Raw genomic sequence first — 20,764 nt, forward strand, 5'->3', positions numbered from 1 at the left:
AGGGGGCTTATTTTAGCATTTGTGCTCAAAAGCCCGATTGGGATTATTATCAGGAGATGTCTTATTTTCGGGGAAACACAGTATTTTTTCTGTGAAGTAAGCATTTAATAAAGGCCAGCCTCAATATATGATTTCATAATTTAGAAAATAGTCTGATTTCTGAGTGGAAATTTTCTGTAGAATATATTTATATGATATTTATTACATCATAATACTTGGGGATATATACAAAGAAGAAATTAAAATTACATCTGTATACATTACTGCTGCTTAATGTGTTTCTTGCACAAATACCCCCAATGCTTAACAATTGTAAGCCACCCTGAGTCTTCGGAGAAGGGCGGCATATAAATCAAATTTTAAAAAAATTGTTAACTTAATTAAATCCATTACATTGTTTGATAATTCTGAAACAAGCTACATAGTCCTCAATTTACGACTACAATTGAGCCTAAAATTTCTGTTGCTAAGTGAAAAATTTGTTAAATGAATTTTGCCTCATTTTACGACCTGCCTTGCCACAATTATTAAATGAATCACTGCAGTTGTTTAGTTAGTGACACAGTTGTTAAGTGAATCTGGCATCCCCATTGACTTTGCTTGTCAGAAGGTCACAAAAGGGTATCACATGAACCCCAGGACACTGCAACCATCATAAATATGACTCAGTTGCCAAGCATCTGAATTTTGATTATGTGATCACAAGGATGCTTCACTGTTGTAAGTGTGAAAAACAGTCCTGAGTCACTTTTTTTTAGTGCTGTTGTAACTTCAAACTGTCACTAAATGAACAGTTGTAAGTCGGGGACTACCTGTACTGGATTGAAAACATATTTGTGTTCAAAGTATCAAATAGATTATGGACCACACAAAAAGCATTGTAACATGTACAATCCTAAGTATTTTAGTTAAAACTTGCCTATATTCATCAGCAGGTTGAGGAACTTAACATAGATGTATCAAATAAAAAGGTTTTCAGTAGTGTGTCACTGTATGCTAGAAAAGTCAATTTGTGAAGATTAAAGATAATGGTCCTTTAGGATTTATGCCATTACCTTTAGATATCCAGAAAATTTAATCCTAATATATAGGTTGCTTGATCTGAGGCAGCTGGATCTGCTTTTTTCTAAGGGATTAAAAAAACCCTATATCTTGAAATATAGTACGGTAATTTCTTGTGGCTCATCTGTAGCTGAAGTATTTTTGGTGCCTGGTAAACAGAAGTATTCTCAAACATGATGGAGAACATTAAGTGCTGTAAAACATACTTAAGAAGAAACGGCAACAGATTTCACTGTAACTTAATCAAAAGTACCTCTTAGAACCCTCGGAATCTTTCTGTTTAATATGTACTGATTGATGAAGCTACCTTGAGTGCCAATTTGGAAATGGAAAGTATGAATAGAAAGTAAAGCAATGATTAATCCCAATCATTACCAAGAAATGTTAACAAGCAGCAATTAATGTCTCCCTTTGCCAAGAGAAAGTCTTAAATCTTTCATGTATGTACTGCTCTATGCCTGTAAAGAGAGTCAGTATACTGTAATGGATAAAGGCAGCTGGCTAGAATAGAAATCAGGAGACCATGAATTCTAATTCTGCCCGTAGAAACAAAGCCAGTTGGGTGACTTTGGGTCAGTCAGTCTCACGCTAGGAAAAAGAGCATAACAGAATAACAGACCATGGCAAACTATTTCTGAAAACACTGCAAAGGAAACTATAAAGCCAGTTCTTGGTCAGTCAGCTAAAGAAGTATATATCAGAAATAATAAACACATATTTTTAATAACTCAATTTTTAATAGTAAGGTTTAATTTCTTTTATGATTATATAAGCAATAATATAAAAATACCAATGATGCCTGATTTTCATTCTTTTTTTATTTTTTAAAAAAGCAAATTATTATTATTCAGAGTATTTGTAAGTCACATAAAAGTTTTATATTATCCAGTTACAAAAATACAGGTCACAGATTAGAAATAATGCTAATTCTTTGTGAATTAATTGCATACAGTTGCAATTTTTTTTTATTATTTCACTTCCACATTATTAATGTGGCCTCTCATGTTATTTTGCTTAATCTGAAATGTTCATGAAGATCCTTTTGATATGTCAAATGACCACAATGCAATATGACATGATGGTAGGCTTAGCTATAGATAGTAGAACTCAAAAAGAGATATTTGTACTAATTATAATTTACTTGTATCTGTAATTGGTTTATCTGTGAAGGGAGTAATTAATTACCTATGAAAATATTTCTATTTTAATGTTACAATTGTTGAAATAATGTTTAATAAGCGATCCATCTTTATGAAATCATGTAAACATGCATGAGTCCTTTTCTGTGCATCATCTGATCCTACTTTGATTCTGAAGATATGGGGAATATTTTTCCACACATTTTAGAAATGTGATATTTTATCTGAAATTAAAAAGCCTTTGCTAGAAGCTGTCTTATCGGGTGCTTGACCGATAGCGTGACATAGCTTCCAACTATTTGTGGAGTGATGTAAATAGACAGATCTGCCTGTCTAACCCTTGGTAAAACCCTTGGTATATGTGTTTAATTTACTCAGATAAAAAAGTACCTCAATTGATTGTTGGTATATTAAAATGCTTAAGCATGCACTTTTTAATTCTAGATTCTATTTCCAATTAATTCTAATTCTACAATAGGAATCTTAGAAAACACATTTATGTGAAATTGATCTGGAAGTAGTTTATTGTGACACAAATAGTAGAATTGGATGGATTCCTGTCAATGATTAATATACTAAACTCATTATGAATGGATTCTGCAACTGTCTTACTCTTTCCCCTTATTTTTTTCCTGTAAGATACAATGCAATAAAACCTTAGTCAGCTGTAGTCTACAGAATAATTGAACCAAGATCTTCACCTAGTCCAGACCAAGAGAGATCAACATCTCATTTTCAACAATGGAAAAACCACAAGGGCGTGAGAGCAATATCCTTCTGTCCCTCATTGTAGTATAAATGGCATGCTGACACAATATATTAAAATTCATAACCTATCAGATACATTGCTCTGAGCATGTGCGCTTAGTTGCCAATCTTTTAAAAATATACTATAAATTTAAAATAAGGGTGGGATATTAAATGTGCCAAATGAAAAACAGTGTCAACTTCTCTGGCTCAGTTCAGATGTAATCAGAAGCTACTTTGCTATCCCATTCCCCTTCTCATAATAAAGGGAGTTGGAACCGTATCTCCTCTTGTGTTTAGAAGTCAAGTTACTGGTTTAATTATGGTTTCTGAAAAGGTTGGATCTGAAACCTTTTTGTTGAGACTTGTTTTCGGTTCCCCAAATTTAGTTATTTGCAGGTAATTCTTCTGTAGTGAAAAGAAGATGCAAAAACTTCTTATTTCCTCACAGAATCTTCCACAACCCTTTCACATAATGAGGAATCATGGTTCCCATTGCATCAGAACTGGGCACCAGTGTAACCTTCTCCAACCACCCATCCTTCCCCAAACAAATATGTGAAGTTTTCTCAGTTTATCAAGGTATCTTTTCCACTCGATCATGGATGGGGCTTCTACTGGTTCTCTTGGTTTGCACTTGGGTGACAGTGTATATTTGTCTCATGTTGCTGAAATTGTATAATTTTATAAATGTGTGGAAGTGTAAAAAAAAAAAAAAGGAACACTTGTATTAATGTAAATTAAGATAAAGTTGTATATTGGAAGGGGAAAATAACTTTAGAACAAATTAATGTATTATGATGATAGTTTTTGATGCATGGGATGATTTATATAGTCTGAAATAGTAGTTTCTTGATAGGTGGAACATTGGGGAATTGAAAGAAAATAATTTAAAAAATAGCTTAAATAGGTATGAAACAGTTTAAACTCTTTTATCCTCCCTCCTTTTAATAACAGATGATTCATAATTACATGGAACATTTGGAAAGAGCAAAATTTCATCAATTGACAGGAGGTGAACAACCAGAGCCCATCATGCACAGTAGAATTAGGTAAGCTTCATTGATTTTTGCCTGAGTAAAACCTATTCAGTTTTGTTTCAAACCTTTGTTTTTTTATCTTGAATAATGAATAATCACAATTATATTTTTGCTGGAATATAAGAAAGACTGTAAAAGTTTTGCAGGAGGAATGAACATTATTTTAATGGGAAAATTGCCTTGTTGACACTGTTTTAGGTTTAAAACTCATTCTTATCTACATTTCGTGTAGCAGGATTTTTCTTTCCCTTCTCCAATGGAGATGAAGAACGACCAAAGGATATGCAATTAGGGGTGTGAAATAACTGAATCTCATTTCCATTTTTATACTATTGTGCACATTTTCATGAAAGGACATCTCCAACTAAAGCTTTGTCTACATTATGGAGGCGCCTGAGCTTCCCGTCCAATCAAGTGGAGCCAAGCTGCAAAGGTTCAGCGTAGGGGGTGGAGGAAACTGCCAACAAGCTTGCTTGTATCCTTAGGTTGCTGCATAGATGCTGAAGCAAAGAGAAGCCGCTCGGATTGCTTTTTTCTTTGTAGGTGGGGGAGGAGAGCGAGGTGATGTCATTTTGCTTTGGAGCTGCTGCAGAAGATAGTGGAAAGCGGCTGTCGATGGCATTGTTTCTGTGGCAGCAGCTCAATGACAGACTTTTACTACAAAGATACTCTCTTGTCCCCTGCGTAGCCTCGGTTCTTGCATTTCACCATGCCAGCGCAGCGCCATGAGTCCTGGATGCATGCTGCTATTTGTATTTGGCTTCGTTGGCGGGGCGGTGGTCATTAATTCAGCGATTTTAGTGTCTCTTTCCGTTTTGCTGCTTGTGCACTTTTCTATATCCACTGGTGTGCCAGCTCTGACGCAGAATTTACCAAGGATTCTCAGGTATTCTGACCCTGGAACCTTTGCTTTTTTAAAAAAAAAAAAAATTCTTTGTTCTTAGCCTACCATGTTATTTCTCCTCTCTTGAGTAGGAGTGGAAAGCGGGAAATGGTGGGGTGATGCTGATTTGAAGAGCCATTTTCAAATCGCAATTTGATATTTTGTAGAAAATGTACAATTTACTATTGTAAAGATGGGATGTGAATTTGATGCTTTGTTTGAGATTACAAAATCAGTTGCTTCTTGAGAAAATCCATTAGCTCTTTCAGGCAATTAGCAACTTCAAAAAGCTTTCTGTAGCAGCCCTTCGTTTATTCAGTTTGTGTTTTGCTCTCAAAAATCTTGTATAAATGCCTGGGATTAATTCTTCAACACAGATTATTCAAATTGAATAATTGCTTTTTATTTCTCTAAATAGATTGTGGGCATGCATTTAGGTATATTATAATGTGAAAAATAGGATATAAATGTATACTTTTTAAACCTGTATCTAGTAATATTTTTTTTCACCCCAGAGTACTGAGTTGCAGATTGTTTGTCTGGATTTATCAAACTACTTTTATAGCAACATTGTTTAATATTGCTGCTTGAAAACTTCTATTTCTTAAAAATCAAATATCTACATTGGTTGCATGCATAATTGCATGAATATTAAGGTATGGCTAGCAAATCAAAATCAAGCATTACAGTCTGATATCCACAATTCAGTAAAACTTGTTTCTATCTGGAACCTTTCTCTAATGAAATTTTACCTACATAATGCATATTTGGTGGAATCCGTTGATCCAATTCTTATCAATTTGAATTCTGCTGTTACATAAAAGTACAGCAAACAGCATACATGGCTTTTACAGGAGAGTTAATGTAAGTGGATCAATGTATTTTGTCGGATTGCCTTGTCTCATAAGAACTTCTACAAACCTCTTGTGGGGTATTAGGATTTTCATATTTCCCTGGAAGATCAAGGGGGAGAGAAGTCTTAACATAATCAGGAGATTCTGATAATCCAGTCTAAGGAGATTTAATTTAAAAGTAAAAGGCCATAGAAAGTTTGAAGGATACAAAATGAAGTTAAATTTTATTACAGATGGATCTTTTTGTTTTGTCAAAAATGTTTACAAAAAGTTGTTTAATGTATATGTTTCTACAAATATATATATATTTATGTGTGTGTGTGTGTGTGTGTGTGTGTATCTGTATATCTGTATATACAGTATATATGTATATAGTTTTAAATAATTAGTTTTAAATTCTAATTTAAATTATAATATATAGATATATAAACTTTTGGATGCAAAATAAAGTTTATCCATTAACTGGGGTCTTAAATTGTAGGCGGATATTTTGTAGAAGATTGCAAATATTAGTATTCATGTTTTCAGTAGCTAAGGGTTACCTTTTATCTGGTTTTGCAAGACAGTGAGGAATCTGACCAATTGTGAAGAATTGATTGAGAGTTTTCAGATGTGGTATTCACACAATGAATAAAGGATCTGAATGTTCTTTCATTCATACTATAGCTGAAAATAGAAAGTAGAGGGGTAGAACTTCCCCTCACCCCTTTACAGTGTAGCTAATATAACTGGAGTACAATGGTGGATTTAAGCACACATGTATAGAACTGGTAGCATCTTTCCATGGGTTATATTGCATTTGCACTTACTTGACCATTCCTACTCAACATTTGATTTTTTAAAATAATTTTTTCTCCATTTTACTGTTGTAAGATGCCCGGAGTAGCCCCACGGCAAGATGGGTTTCAAATAAATTTAACAAAATATTTAAAAAATTGAAATTAAACAGTCTCCATTAGTGTTTGTTTCTCGGCAGAATGTAAAAAATTATTTCAGGGTAGGCCAGTTGAAATGATGAGTGATTTAAAAAAAAAAAGATTTGGTACCATTACAGTGGAATATATGAGCATCTTCATATATTCTGTTAAAAACAGATTGCTTATAAGCTCTATCTCCTCAATAAAAAAAGAGTGGCTGTGTCCTTTCCATTGACAAGACATATTTCAAGATCAAGTGGAAACTTTGAAACTAGAGGAGAATGATAAATTGAAGCTGTGGAATTCAAAAGAGTCCAAGTGGGAAGATTGAATTAGAGCTGTGCAAAGCATTCAAAGACACGCGGAACAAAATATATTTTGTACAAGTGAAGTTCTCCTTGAAGAATTGTGGCTTAGGTTGTTCTTTGTGCCTTTTCTGCATTCAGCTGCTTTGTTTAGATGACAGACTGAGCAGAATGTACATGGAAAACCCGGGAAAGCGCTCAAAATTGCTAGGTTGGCCTTCAGAAGATGCAGCTGCCTCAGGGGTTTGAGAAGTGTTTTGTTCACACTAATACGCTACATGAAGTGTGTTTTACATTGTTCTAGCATTAAATTTTGTAAAACAACTTAACAGATATAAATGCCCCATGTTATGGCTTGTTACAATGTGTGAATGTTGCTCAATAAAGATGATTTAAACATGCCATGGCTTTGCTTAATGTGTATATCTTTCCACACTCTTTTCACATGATACATAATAGCAGCATAATTGCAGACTGGAAATTTTCCTATATTAAAGCTGTATGGAAGACATGTAGTAGCCACACCATGTACGTTGTTGCTGATGGTGAACTATGTATGTGTGTGTATCTATTCAGATAGATTTTTGTAATAGTTATCTGATGTCTGATAAACAATTACGATTGGGTATTTAATAACTAAACATATACAAACTATTCAAATAAATCAGTGCATTCTCTTGGCTTTTCTTGTGAAACAAGGGGTTTCAGAGATAGGTACTATTAGAAAATATTGTACAGAAATCAGATGGAAAATAGATGACTGCATGTATGAATATTTTTGTTTCATGGACTACTTTTTATGTGCAATCAAATGCAGTGCAGTTGCATTTTGATGAATTAGCGAAATACTGTATGTTAAGACTCTGCCATACTTTGGTTTCCATTCAGAAAGATGTTTTGGAATGTGCAGCAGCATAGAAATAGCATCTCCTGCAACTTTTTAAAGAAACTGATTTTTCTTGGGATTGCACAACTGTCTTCTGAAGCTGACATCTGGTACCATGAGAAGATGCAGTTATGTTAAAGAGTTGTAAGCAAGAGTTTGTGCCCCCGAGTGCTTCCAAACAATTTTTAGAATTGAATTGGAGCTACTGCATAGCCATAGTATGTATGTGAATTGCCAACATTTAACTGAATTATCTTGTTTTAATCATGTCTAGATGGCACATTCAGAAAAGTCTGGATTCCATACATTTTCTTAGCATTAATAAGTTCTGGTGCTTGTGTATCTATTTGCATTTGCATTATTTATACATTCGTAATGTATACAAAAATGAAAATAGCAAAGGTAATAATTCAAATTCTGTTCAGGTCAGAAGTAGGAAATTCTTTTAGGTCATTGCCTGGCTACTAATTGAAGATCTTTTAAAATGAAAAAACATTTATCTTAAACCAAAACATAGTTTTACCTGATTTCTGAGTTTCATGTAAGTATAATTTGGGGTCATCTGGAAACATTTACTTTTCTCATCAAAAGCTTCTTATGATTGCTCACAATGTTTAAAAATGGCTAATATTAAAAATATTTTTTAAAAATGAAGACAATTCATGTCTTCCTTGAGTTACAACGATTTGTTCAGTGACTGAAGGTATGATGGCTCTGAACAAAGGGGTTTATGACCCATTCTCAAGGTTCCAGTCATTGCAGCATCCCACAATTGGGTGATCGCTGTTGCCAACCTTCTCTGCTGGCACTTCCCAGAAGCAAAATCAATGGAGAAGTCAGCAGGAAAGGTCACAAGTCACTCCCCAACATTTCTTTGCTTCCACACACTGCAACCCCCTTCCCTCTTGCTTGCTTACACCCATGAGCCCCCTCTTTCCCAGCCTCCCTATCCTCTCACTTTGGTGGTAAGCAGAAATCAATGGCAGAACATAATCATACACAAGCCACCGGTGGGCACTGTCAACCTAATCAGGGCCCTGAGAGGAAGCCAGCACATATGATCTGATGTACAATATGATCTGATGTAAATCGAACCAATAAATAAATAATTGGCACATAACCTGTAGTGCAGATGTTGGCTGATTGTAGTTACTCCTCAGTTACTCCTTTTATTTAACTGCCTGACCTGGTATTTTACTTTGTGTTGATTTGTTTAACCAAAGAGACTTTTTCTGGTCATCTCCCATTGTTCGTGGCACAAATGATTCACTGCTGATATGTAACTATCTTTTCCTCCCGCACTACACCTGGCCACATGTCAGCCCACCTTGGTTTCTCATTTTAGCCCATATGCTAATAAGCACATTGGTTGTTTTGCATGTGCAAACGGTATTTCCTTAGAATAACCAAATGCTGCAGGGGAGGAGTCATTATCTTTGGGGCAAAACCCTGTAGTATGATAGATGTGACATAGACCTTGCAGTAATAGCAATGGAGATGGCTGCCTGCAGCTATAGATGTCCTACACAGGAGTGCCAGTCTAAAACACTATAGAAATCTGAAGCAGTGTTTCTTGATCTTGTTCCACTTGGAGCCATCCTTTCTGTGGGAAACTTGGCTGGTGATACAGTGTGAATAAAAGCTTTTATAGAGTACAGGGCAAGTCTGGTGAATGGCTGTGTAGGACCAGCATACTAATCAATTGAATAGTCAAAATGTGCTGGTTTGACTGTAGTCAATATTTGTTAAACATTCTCTGAAATCATGAATGTCTCTGTGTGGTAGCCAAGGTTTTTAATTAATTATTATTCCATATGGAAACGAGGATCCTTTTATTATCTAGTCCCAAATGATACTTAATAAGTTGGCAGCTTCTCCAAAGGAAAGATAGCCTGTATTATCTTCCATAAACTCTAATTTTAATTTAAATAGGCAGGAATACCTTGATTGAAATCGGGTTTCTCACTGATATTACTTTACAAACTGAGAAAATCTTGTAAACCAATTAAGTTTACAATTACAACATTATTTGTTTTGTTGTTGTAACTAGCTTTTGCATCTCTTGGTCTAACTATTTGTATGGCTTCCTTTCCCAGAAAGTATCTTTACAATATTGCTGAGTAATATCTTCTCTCTAGCAAGATTTTCTAACCACAGGTGTTGATATTAGCTTTGTCTCTGGAAAATACATTACTAATATGGCCTTAAATGAATTAATATATACATTGTCTACTGCCCATATGTAAAGCAGCGTAAGAGAGTATTTATCTTGAATCCCTTTAAAATGATAAACATGATTTTAACATTTTAAGTTTCAAAAATTGAGAATGTGTAAGAAATTATAACATATGATATTGTCCCCTTATCTACAGAAAGGAGCCTCCTATATCATTGGGTATATTTCCGCTCCCTCCAGGAGATGCGCTTCTTACTCCTGATACTCAGAGGGGATCAGTGGAAACTCCTGGATCAGATAGTTGGAAGTTCCGTGAACTAAGTCAGCCTCGTTCCCGCACCAGCCTCAAGGTGAAGGAGCTATTTTAATTTTCACAGTGAAAAAAATTATTAATCTTTTCCTTAGGATGTATGTGTGTGAGCAAAAGCTAAACTTCCAATTGTCTTTTCTTAGTGCACAAATTTTTGAAACTCATTCCAGGTGAGTTAAAGGTAAGTTCCCTTTTCTTCTAATGTATAGTTTATTGAAAGGCTGATAGCACTTGGGAATGTGGAAAGACAGAATTTTCTAATTTTTTTAGACATACTGTTTTCTAAGCTTGCAGTTGGGTAGAATCTCTTGTAGGGCTTTTAGGAATTATTAATATTAATATTTACTGTTTTCATATTTTGATTATTAGCATGATTATGGTTTTGTTTTTAAAGATTTCCTATGGGAAGACGTGTGTTGGGAAAAAAAAAACATAAGGACAAAGCAGAAAACCAAGTGTATATTTTTTATCTAAAAGAAAGCTTGTTGCTTGGATAACTAATTTATAGCAATAATTGTATCAAAATAATTAATTTTGTGCTGGCTAAAAATATAAATGTTGTTGTGATCAATGAAATTTCTTAAAGAACTTTACTCCTTAAATCAGTAATGCCATGATACTCACTGTATTTTCTGGTGGGACTTAACTGATACCCTTTCTTCTAGACTGTATGGTATCCACCGAGCAAGCATTTATTATAATATAGCCCTGAATGAGGCTATAATATGAATCTATTCACATGAATTGGTTATTAATTACATATAATTCTTCACTTCAGAATTATAGCCCTAAAGCTTCAAGTTAAACTTGATACATTGTTTGGTACACCTTGGGTTATGGGTCAATGAAGCTAATGAAAAAGTTAACTCTTACATATTTAAACGTAGAGCTATGTGGATTACATGCACTTTAGATTGTCTGGTGAAGGATAATCTTTTGCACTTTTTCTGGACATTCTGGTGAAGGATAATCATTGCCACTTTTTCTGGACACTGGATATCTGAAATATTTAAATTCATTGATATTCTAAATACTGCAAAGTAAACTGAGAAAATCCCCAACACATGGCAGCCAACTCCAGAAGACTCCGGGTAGCTTCTGAACAGCTACCATATGAGATGGTTTAGATTGAAAAAGTGTAACTGCTTACAGGTCACTTAGAAGCTTCATGGATGAATGAGGTTTAAATTCTATTTTCCACTCCTTTAGTTTAACATTGTAATAACTACTTAATTTTGCCTGCACATACTGAATGGTAATCCCTTCTTTCATGTGCGACTGAAAATTGCATTAAGGAGAAGCACAAATGATAATATAAGATCTTGAACACTTAAGGTCTTAGAGTGATGTAATCATAATTTTCTTAATAGCACTTAGCACCTTTGACTGAAACATTAATTTAAATTTGTCCAGATAGCCTGATACTTTAAGAGCAGCAGCAGCAGATCAGCAATTGCAGTTTTTAAAATGAATGGTCACTTTGCAATTAGAAATTTCAGCGTAACCTTTCAAACAAAGGCCTGCAAGTTCTGTTTCTGTTGGTAACTAGGCTTTTTGTTGGGAGCTTTTTGACTGCTAAGGTCAATAGTCTAAGTGCTGCATTCTTTTCACGATGTGGCTAGAATACAGAAGCTGGGAAATCTTTAGGCAAAGTGGAACTTCATTTCACTCTGGATTTATGGAATAAAACTACAGTTTTTTTTCTTTTGATAAATTGACAGATAAATAAGTCAGGGTATCTTTGCTGGATTTTCGGAGGAGGGGTTGGTGGATTTAGGAATGTCACTCTTAGCAGCAAAGTTAAAACTATTTCTAGAAGTGTTTTGCTTGAGTAGAAGATAATTTTAGAATACCTTGTCCAAGAAAGCAGAACATAATGGGCAAACATCTATGTAGGAGAGATTTCTCCTTTATGAGATGGTGTAATGATGGAGACTAGAACTATGTCAGTATACATTGAATTTGATAGTTTACAATAATGAACCTAAACAGGGTGGGGTACAACCATCTTATATAGGTTGGTACAAATGAAAATGAAATATAAAAGGAAATTATAAATATTACTGGGCTGTTGATACAAATTGCTAGTGTCAGTTAAAATGGTCAAACAATTAAAATTTGCTCAGATGCTTATAAACAGTTTAAATTGTTTATATTCATTGTACTGAGAGGAAGAATGAGGCTTGGAATACATTGTTAATTAACACAGATGCTTTATTTATTTATTTATTTATTCATTCATTGATTTTATATGACTACCATTTGCATCTTTTTTTTTTGAAAACAATTTTTTATTTTAAAACAAAAACAAAACATAAAACCATCATCAATCCAAACAATTACATCTTTCTTTTTTTATACTCTGAATGTACGACATGTAAAATAAATGATGTATTAAAGTAGCATAAGACAATATGTAAATTGTTTAAATTATTTAAATACGTATACACTGATTAATTCTGCATATTTTAAAATTATGGATACATTAATCTAGTACTTATTAGTCTAATGATGTTAACAACATATACTTTCCTATGGAAAGTAAAAGAGAAGTGAAATTTTATGGGCATATATCTCTTGTGCATTTCCTTTGGCAAACTGGTACAATAGGAACTGTGATGGTGCGATGGTTAGAATGCAGTATTGCAGGCTAACTCTGCTCACTGCCAGATATTTGATCTTCACCGGCTCAAGGTTGACTCAGCCTTCCATCCTTCCGAGCTTGATAAAATGAGGACCCAGATTGTTGGCAATATGCCGACATTTGTAAACGGCGTAGAAAGTGCTCTAAAGCACTATGAAGCAGTATATAAGTCTAAGGGCTATTGCTAATAAAATATTGTTTCAAAAATTAAAAAAACAACAACCTGATTTCTATAAATCCCACCTCCCTTCTTGCTTGTGTAATTTTTCAGCCGCACCAGTCATTGAACAGCTGAATATGATTTTTAGGAACAAGGGGGTGTATAGCTAATGAGAAGTTGAACTTCTTGGCATTGGGATAGAGGCCTCCTGAAGGAAAACATGGTTGAAGAGGATGAAACTTTGAAAAGGACATATTGTAGGTTGACTTGAGGTGGGTTAATGGAATGGTATGTGGAAAAGATCTTGAGAAACAGGAAGAAGAGCTGCAGACATGGCAATTTATATCATGTAAAAAAATTCTCAGTCCACAGAAGGGTGGGGCTGGAAAGCATTTCAGAAAGTATTTTCCCTAGTTTACCAGAGAGTAAAAAGGAGGATAAATCTTGCAAGATTCTGTTAATGTAAGTTTATTGTAAAGATAGTGTAGGCACTCATAGTTGTGCTTTTTGTCTGGACCTCGAAGAGCTAACAGTTAATTAAAGAAGACTTAAATGCTTAGTTAGTATTGAAGTATTATTGAATATGAGAAAAGTGTATTTTGTATCGAGGTTGGTACCTTGAATATAATTGGGTGGCATCTCCATTAAGAGAAATTTTTAAAGTGAAATTGCTTTTGCACAAAGTAACATGCACCTTTTAGCTGGAAAACACAGTAAAATATCTGGCTTCAAGTAGTTAAGTATTAATTCAGGGTTAGGGAATATGCCATATAAATTCTGTAATTACTCCAAACTTCTTCATACTTTAGGATGAAATTTCTGATGTTAGCCAAGCAGGATCCAAATCTACTACACCAATCTTAACTGCTGCTTCAGATGTGCTTACGTCTGCGGAGTTTCCCCTGCATGAAGACAAGGAAGGCCTTGCAAAGAATTCTGATTTATGGAACCAGAAATTGGACATAAGCAAGCACATTGAAGTGCAGGTAGCCCAGGAAACAAGAAATGTATCCATTGGTAAGTTTCTAGATTATTCACATTTTGAGTAATTTAATAGTTTGGGTCATTTAAAATCCACAGTATGCCTACAGGTTCCAGAATTAATAAATATTTAGAGTGCTACTTGTATTCCTCATAGGAAGACATCCGCATATAGAAAGCAGCAGGAAAGTCGTGTGAAGGTGGCCTTATTGATCACAAGCATACTTCAGTGTATTTACAGACTATGAGATTAAATAACAACTGCTCTCAGATTTAGTATATGATCAACTAAGACTAAATTGTCACAATTAAGGATCTTTATGCTGGTAAAATATTATTTTCTATATGACAGAATGTGTTACTAAAGTTTTTCACATTTAGAAAAGATGTTCTGTGAGAAGTGGCCATTAATTTTGGAAATGAATAATCTTGTTCATTGATACAGTGGCTGGTGTAGTGTAGTGATTTTATGTGTTGGACTCAGACCAGGCAAAGCTAAATTTTAGTTCTTACTTGATCATGAAGCTCACAGTGTCATTCTCTCCCATTCTTACCTAATTCACAAGATTATATTTTGAGAATAAAATTAGGGGAGATCCTATGTATGCTTCCTTATATTTCATATTCCTTGTTTTTGACAATATTTACCTATTTCTTTTGAAGGAGCTAATGAAAATGATGACAAATCTGAAGTTCAGGCAATCATTGAATCCACTCCAGAGTTGGATATGGATAAAGATCTTAGTGGATATAAAGGTTCAAGGTATTTTGCCAGCAATTTTCACCAGATATTTTAGGAAAAATACAAATATTACAAGAGAGTTGTTGTAGCTGTTTTGTTGCTGTTATGGCATATGACCAATCTCTTCATCAATACTTTGCAGTCAATAGTAGCGTTCAGGCATTCTGTGGCACTCAGATTTTCCATTGACGCTCTGGCCCAAAAACCTTTGATCTACCATGAACGGCAAAACAGTATGTGCGCAGTAGCCATCACTCAATATCTCCTCCTAAGGGTAACAGGATGTCAGATTATTACGCTGCTTCTCATTTCCACCTGCTTAGCATAGAGAAAGAGATTACAGTGTGTGTGTGTGTGTGTGGGGGGTTGCATGTGTTAAGAAACAAAAATGGCTAACCTGTTATGGTGACAATGTGGATACAAAACTGTCAGGAAGAAAGACAAGTGAATCAGAAGAGCTTGTAACTATGTGAACATCAGTGTTGTGGAGGAGAAAATAGTGCCTGATTAATGTGCCTGATATTTCTGCATCCTACTGGGAAAAGAGAGAGAAAGGAAAGGAAAGGAAAGGGGGAAGGGAAGGGTGATTGCTGAATGCATTGTTTTTGCTTTAGCTTTCTTAAATAATAAACCATTAATTGTGGCATAATTGTTTATGGAGCAGAATTCACATTGTCTAATCCTTGAAGATTTAGAAAGTGTGCACATTTGTACACTGAAATGTAGACTGGAGAAATATTTTTTTAAAAAAAGATTTAATTCTTCTCCCTCCTACATTCGATTTTTATTGTGTAGCACTCCTACCAAAGGCATAGAGAACAAAGCATTTGATCGTAACACAGAATCACTCTTTGAAGAACTATCTTCTGCTGGCTCTGGTCTGATTGGGGATGTGGATGAAGGAGCAGACTTGCTGGGTGAGTATTTTTTAAAAAACTGTTTAGAAATGGTGAAAGCAATTTACAGAATAGTTCAAGGATAGAATTGTGAGGAAAAAGTACTCAAGATATTTCCATACATAATTCGTCTAGTAAATAGAGTTGAAAACATTCACTATTTACCTTTAATGTTGTCATTTGTTTAAATGTTTACCACACAAATCATATTTATGCCTGTACTTATTCATTAAAAAAGGGTTCCCATTAGGAACCAATCTTTTGGCCAATCAAAATAGTGGGCAATGATGGTATAAACCATATTGTTTATTTCACTGTGGTGAGATTTTCTTAAACCTTCCATTGCATCATTATACTTTCAGTTGCTATTAATGTATGTTAGATGAACATCCCTAATACTTTACATTTCTTCAACCTTACCATTCAGTCTCCCTCCCACCTCCTCCAGTCTGGTTTTATTTATGTGGGTGAGGAATCTTTTGGAGGATAGGCAGAAGAGAAAGGAGGAATTTGTTTTAGGAAATCTGTAACTTTTTAGCTATAAAAGAATTTCCTAGATGCCTTTTCTATCTAGGAATTAACGGGGAAGGTAAGGTTTCCCCTGTTTTAAAGTTTAAAAAAAAGTGATTTTGACATTAGTACAGTAATTACCTTGAAGTGGGGTGTGCCCTAAAAACCTGGTTGTTCTCTCAGGCTTTGAGCTGGGGTGGCTGAAACCCCCTCATTAAATAAAAGTTAATGTTCTATTTAATCATTAAATAGACATTAATGGGATATTTGGGATATCTGCTAGGTTTGCTATCTTGCTCCTTTTTCTTTTTTTCTAGATTCTTTTTTGTTGTTATTTCTTACATTGTTTTATACAGGTAGTCCTCGACTTATGACCACAATTGAGCCCAAAATTTATGTTGCTAAGTGAAACATTTGTTAAATGAGTTTTGCCCCATTTTACGACCTTTCTTGCCACAGTTGTTAAGTGAATCTGGCTTTCCCATTGACTTTGCCTGTCAGAATGTGGCAAAAGATGGTCGCATGACTCTGGGACACTGCAGCCGTCATAAATGTGAGTCGATTGTCAAGCATCTGAATGTAAATCACATAACCATGGGGATGAAGTCATAATTGTGAAAAATGCTCATAAGCCACTTTTTTCAATGAGGTTCTAACTTCGCTAAATGAACTGTCGCTAAATGAACTGTTGTAAGTCGAGGACTACCTGTATTGCCTGGTGTGTTGTCAGATGTCCATTGTATTTGGAGTTGGCAGCATCAGAGGGAATAAGATAAATACATGTTTAACATGCTTTAAAATGTCAGGTGTTGGTTGTTGTTTTTTTTTTTTTGTTTTTTTTTTTGAAGTAACATGACTTTTGTTGTACAACTGGGATGTATGTGAGTTGTTCCTTCTTCAAATATTTCTTGGTGGAGGAACATCTCCCACTACAAAATTCATGCAAAGAACACAATTTCCTCTATTCATTTGAAAGTATATATCTATGTTAGTTTGAAGGGAGAAAAATACAGAAAAATACTAAATTTCCTTTCTTCCTCTCTCTTTTCCACCAGAAAAATACTAAATTTCCTTTCTTCCTCTTTCTCTTTTCCAGTTCTCTCTGTAATTTAGCTCCTCGCCCCTGGCTCTGTTTGCTTAAAATAAAACGCAGAAGTGAATAGGAGATACTTCCAATGTTTTATAATTTATCTCATTCTACTAGCAGTCACTTTGTGTTATTCCCACACTGTTTCTGCATTTTTTAAAAAATTAGATTTTTGAGCCATTAAGGTTACTCCTATAGTAGATATAAGCTTTCAAAAAGGCACTTCATAGTGGCACCTTATTAGTATGGTCACAGTTATGTTATTGCTGTTTAGAAAAGTGGGGAATGGCTTTGAAGAGAGGAGAAATGGCTGTAGTAAAAGCATAAAAAAGGGATATGTTAGAGGCTGCAACAATTTCACATTTATACCAAAATAGGTAATTTTAAGGGTATACAGTATTTAAATAGATAATTAATGCAGTATTAAGGTGATCAACAATTTTGCTCAGTTGTAACCATGTACTACATAGATTTGTTTTTGTTTTATTTTTTTGATAGTATGTGTAAGTAGAGCTACCAATATGCATAATGTATTTCTACAGAAGCCCAGCTGTACTCAATCTGAGGGAACACAATTTATATGAAATGTTTTGTATTAGTAGTTTACTGTGCTGTATTTTGGCATGCTTTTGCAACATTAGTTAAATGGTATTCTCCAATTTGCTTTCTCTTGGGCTGCGTACCCAGGAGAATATTCTGGTGTGTATCCTTCTTATATATTTGAAAGTGATTGTTTTGAAGTTCTGCATTCTTGGCTGTTGCTTTCATAATGTCTGTTTTGCAATTTGTTTTGTCTTTATCCTGCTTAGTGCTTTTTAATTTGTTTTGCCTGATAATTATTCTCTACTCGGAATACCAACAGTTAAAAGTGTTGTTCACATAATTGAAACAGTTCCTTCTTCGAAACTGAAGTATTCTAAAAACCCAAACTTTGACTATTCATTAAAAATAGTCTTCCTTTCTATGGTACTGATCCAAATCCTGCCAGTGCAAACAGCAACTGGGGGAAATGATTGGGAATAAACATATGGCAAGGAGTAATCTTTCTGAAACCATTTTCATTATTCGTTGAGCTCTTCATGCAGGACGAAAGGCTGTTTTCTAATCTTTGAAACTTACACAAACAGGAACCATGTTGTAGGATGAAAACTACAAATGCTAGCTAGTTGGAGGACAAAAAGAATAGTATGTGTTTATACTACCCTGACAGAATGGACACAGAGTGTTCCTGCTTCCCACACAGAAAGCACAGAATTTTTTTTCAATCTATAGACTTGAGCAGTACTTTGAGTGTGTCCTATCAAACAAACAAACTTCTGTCCCTTTGTTTATATTTTTTCCATAGTGCAGTCTGCTTGTCAAACACGGGTGTCAAACTTGCGGCGTCAAGTTGCCGTCATGTGAAGTTTTGCGACGTTTTTTCCTTTTGCGGAGCTAGGATGGGTTTGCGCATGATGCATCTAGCCTGCGGGCCGCCAGTTTGACACCCTTGTATTAAAACATCAGATATTGAAATAAATTGTACTAAATGCGTAAGAATTTCAAAAGTTTATTTTTGCCTTGCTCAGCTAACTTTCTGCATGATTGCAGGGTGCTCACAGAATACCCTCCCTGCAAGAATTTCCCTGTTCCCTGAGGGAAATTTCTGGTGTACAAGCATAATAAATACCAAATAGCCCATTTGCTCTAGAAGTTATTTAAAGTTTTGTACTTTGAAGTGTAGGCAAGACTTTTGGTGAGGGAAGTAGCTTTATTTAAGCCTTAAATAAATGATGCACAGGTAGTCCCATTGCCTCTCATGTTGCAACAATCTAACAGTCATTAAGTGAGTTCACCTTCCTTAATCACCCCCACCCCTGCTCTCCCTGATACAGACATGAAGTGGAGCTTGAGGTGTCTAGAAGTGAGGAAAGCTTTAGTAGACCTAGCATAGGCCCAGACTCACCTGCCTCAGACTCCCCCAAGGTTTTCCCCACTCCCTCAGAAACTCTGTGCTCTGCTTCCCAACATTAGGGGTTCCCATAGCCTTTGGACTACTCTTTCCCCGGGTCCCCACAAGCCTTTCCCGTCCACACTGGCTGCTATAGACCTTTGGCCTGCTCCCCATCCTGCCAGGCCCTACCTCTCCTCCCCACCATCTGTCACTCATTGTGCACCTACCTTTCAAAGATATCCAGAGCTCCAGACTTGTGGATTTGTAGCTGCTCCAAAATGGCAGCTACTTTAGAGACACAGCCATGCGGCCCAGTGATGAAGCAGTCTGTTGTGTTTTCCTAACGGAGCTTTCTGCAGCACTGTGTGGGTTAGGGAAGCAGAGCAGACTGTTTCATCTATGGGCCGCATGACTGTGTCCTAGAAGTGGCTGCTGCTTCAGTGTGGCCACAAGCTTTCCACAATGCTGCACAGAGCAGAACGTTTTGTCCCTGGGTCACATGGGTGCATGCTGGAAGTGCCTACCATTTGGATGCAGCCAGAGTTCCTTGGCGGCTGCTCAGAAAATGGTGGCCCCTTCTGGGACCCAGGGACACTGAGGGATGGAGTGGCTTGCCCTCTTTCCCCACCACGAGGTTGGAGCCACAGAGATCTTCCAGAGGTAAGTGTGCAGTGGGTGATTGAGTTGGGAAGGAGGCCCAAGCCCTATGTGGGCCTGTGGAGGGGAAAACAGGCCCAGGGTCTGTAGGGACCCAGTGGGGCAGGATGAGGGAAGATAGGCAAAGGGGAGGCCACTGCAGCATTTCTGAGGTCAGTCATAAGAACAAATGACTGTGGAGCTGCTGTAGCAGCCATAACTTCGGAACAGGGTCATAAATGATTTTTGGCAGGTGGGTCTGTCGTAACTTCGAACAGTTGCTAAGAGACTGGTCGTCAAGCTAGTACTACCTGCACTTATCGGTCTCATTTCCCATCATTTCATGTATATGCAGTAATACCAAGCATTTCCCTACCGTTACCCACATTTTATGAAGCCACCTACAGTATATTAAATGTGGATAGGTGGATATATGGATAACTGCTAGTTAACAACCCAAAATGATTAACCTATGATTAGATTTGTATAAAAAGGCCCAATTAAAAGTCAAACATCAGACATGTTCATATTATATTGCACCCTTTCAAAAGATAGTTCTTGTAGTAATGTGTAGTTTTCTCTATCTTGCGTTCCATTAAAATATATGCAATTTTGATACAATGGAGGGAAAAAAAAAGTAAAAATAAAGGAATCTGTTATGGTTAAGAGCATGTTCTACAAGAAAAGTTTTAAATATTTTTTACTTTAGAAGAATTGGAATGGTACAATGTTTAAAAAAAGTAAGCATGGTTTAGTTGATTAGGTTTGTAATGACTTGATGAGGGCTGTTTTTTGTGGGAAAATACTTGGAATCATCTCATTAAACTGAGTACCATTTCAGTCATTTAAATGCCAC

At 35.6% G+C, this 20,764-nt stretch overlaps 1 protein-coding gene across 7 annotated transcripts in view; it reads left to right on the forward strand.

Annotated features, from left to right (window-relative positions):
- SPAG9 (sperm associated antigen 9) overlaps nucleotides 1-20,764 on the forward strand; it is a 99,780-nt gene that overhangs the window by 26,658 nt on the left and 52,358 nt on the right. For 4 of the 7 annotated variants that reach the window (XM_034412965.3, XM_034412969.3, XM_060688730.2 and 1 more), the window contains exons 4-8: nucleotides 3,906-4,000; nucleotides 10,206-10,359; nucleotides 13,933-14,140; nucleotides 14,768-14,867; nucleotides 15,642-15,763. In XM_034412965.3, the coding sequence (XP_034268856.2) occupies nucleotides 3,906-4,000; nucleotides 10,206-10,359; nucleotides 13,933-14,140; nucleotides 14,768-14,867; nucleotides 15,642-15,763 (679 nt within the window). Of the gene's footprint in view, nucleotides 1-3,905; nucleotides 4,001-4,459; nucleotides 4,875-10,205; nucleotides 10,360-13,932; nucleotides 14,141-14,767; nucleotides 14,868-15,641; nucleotides 15,764-20,764 lie in introns of those variants that run through there. The other 3 variants (XM_034412971.3, XM_034412973.3, XM_087887135.1) reach the window with 1 other exon arrangement.

Source organism: Pantherophis guttatus, chromosome 2 (assembly GCF_059756535.1).
Source record: "Pantherophis guttatus breed Tessera chromosome 2, ASM5975653v1, whole genome shotgun sequence".
NCBI lineage: Eukaryota > Metazoa > Chordata > Lepidosauria > Squamata > Colubridae > Pantherophis > Pantherophis guttatus.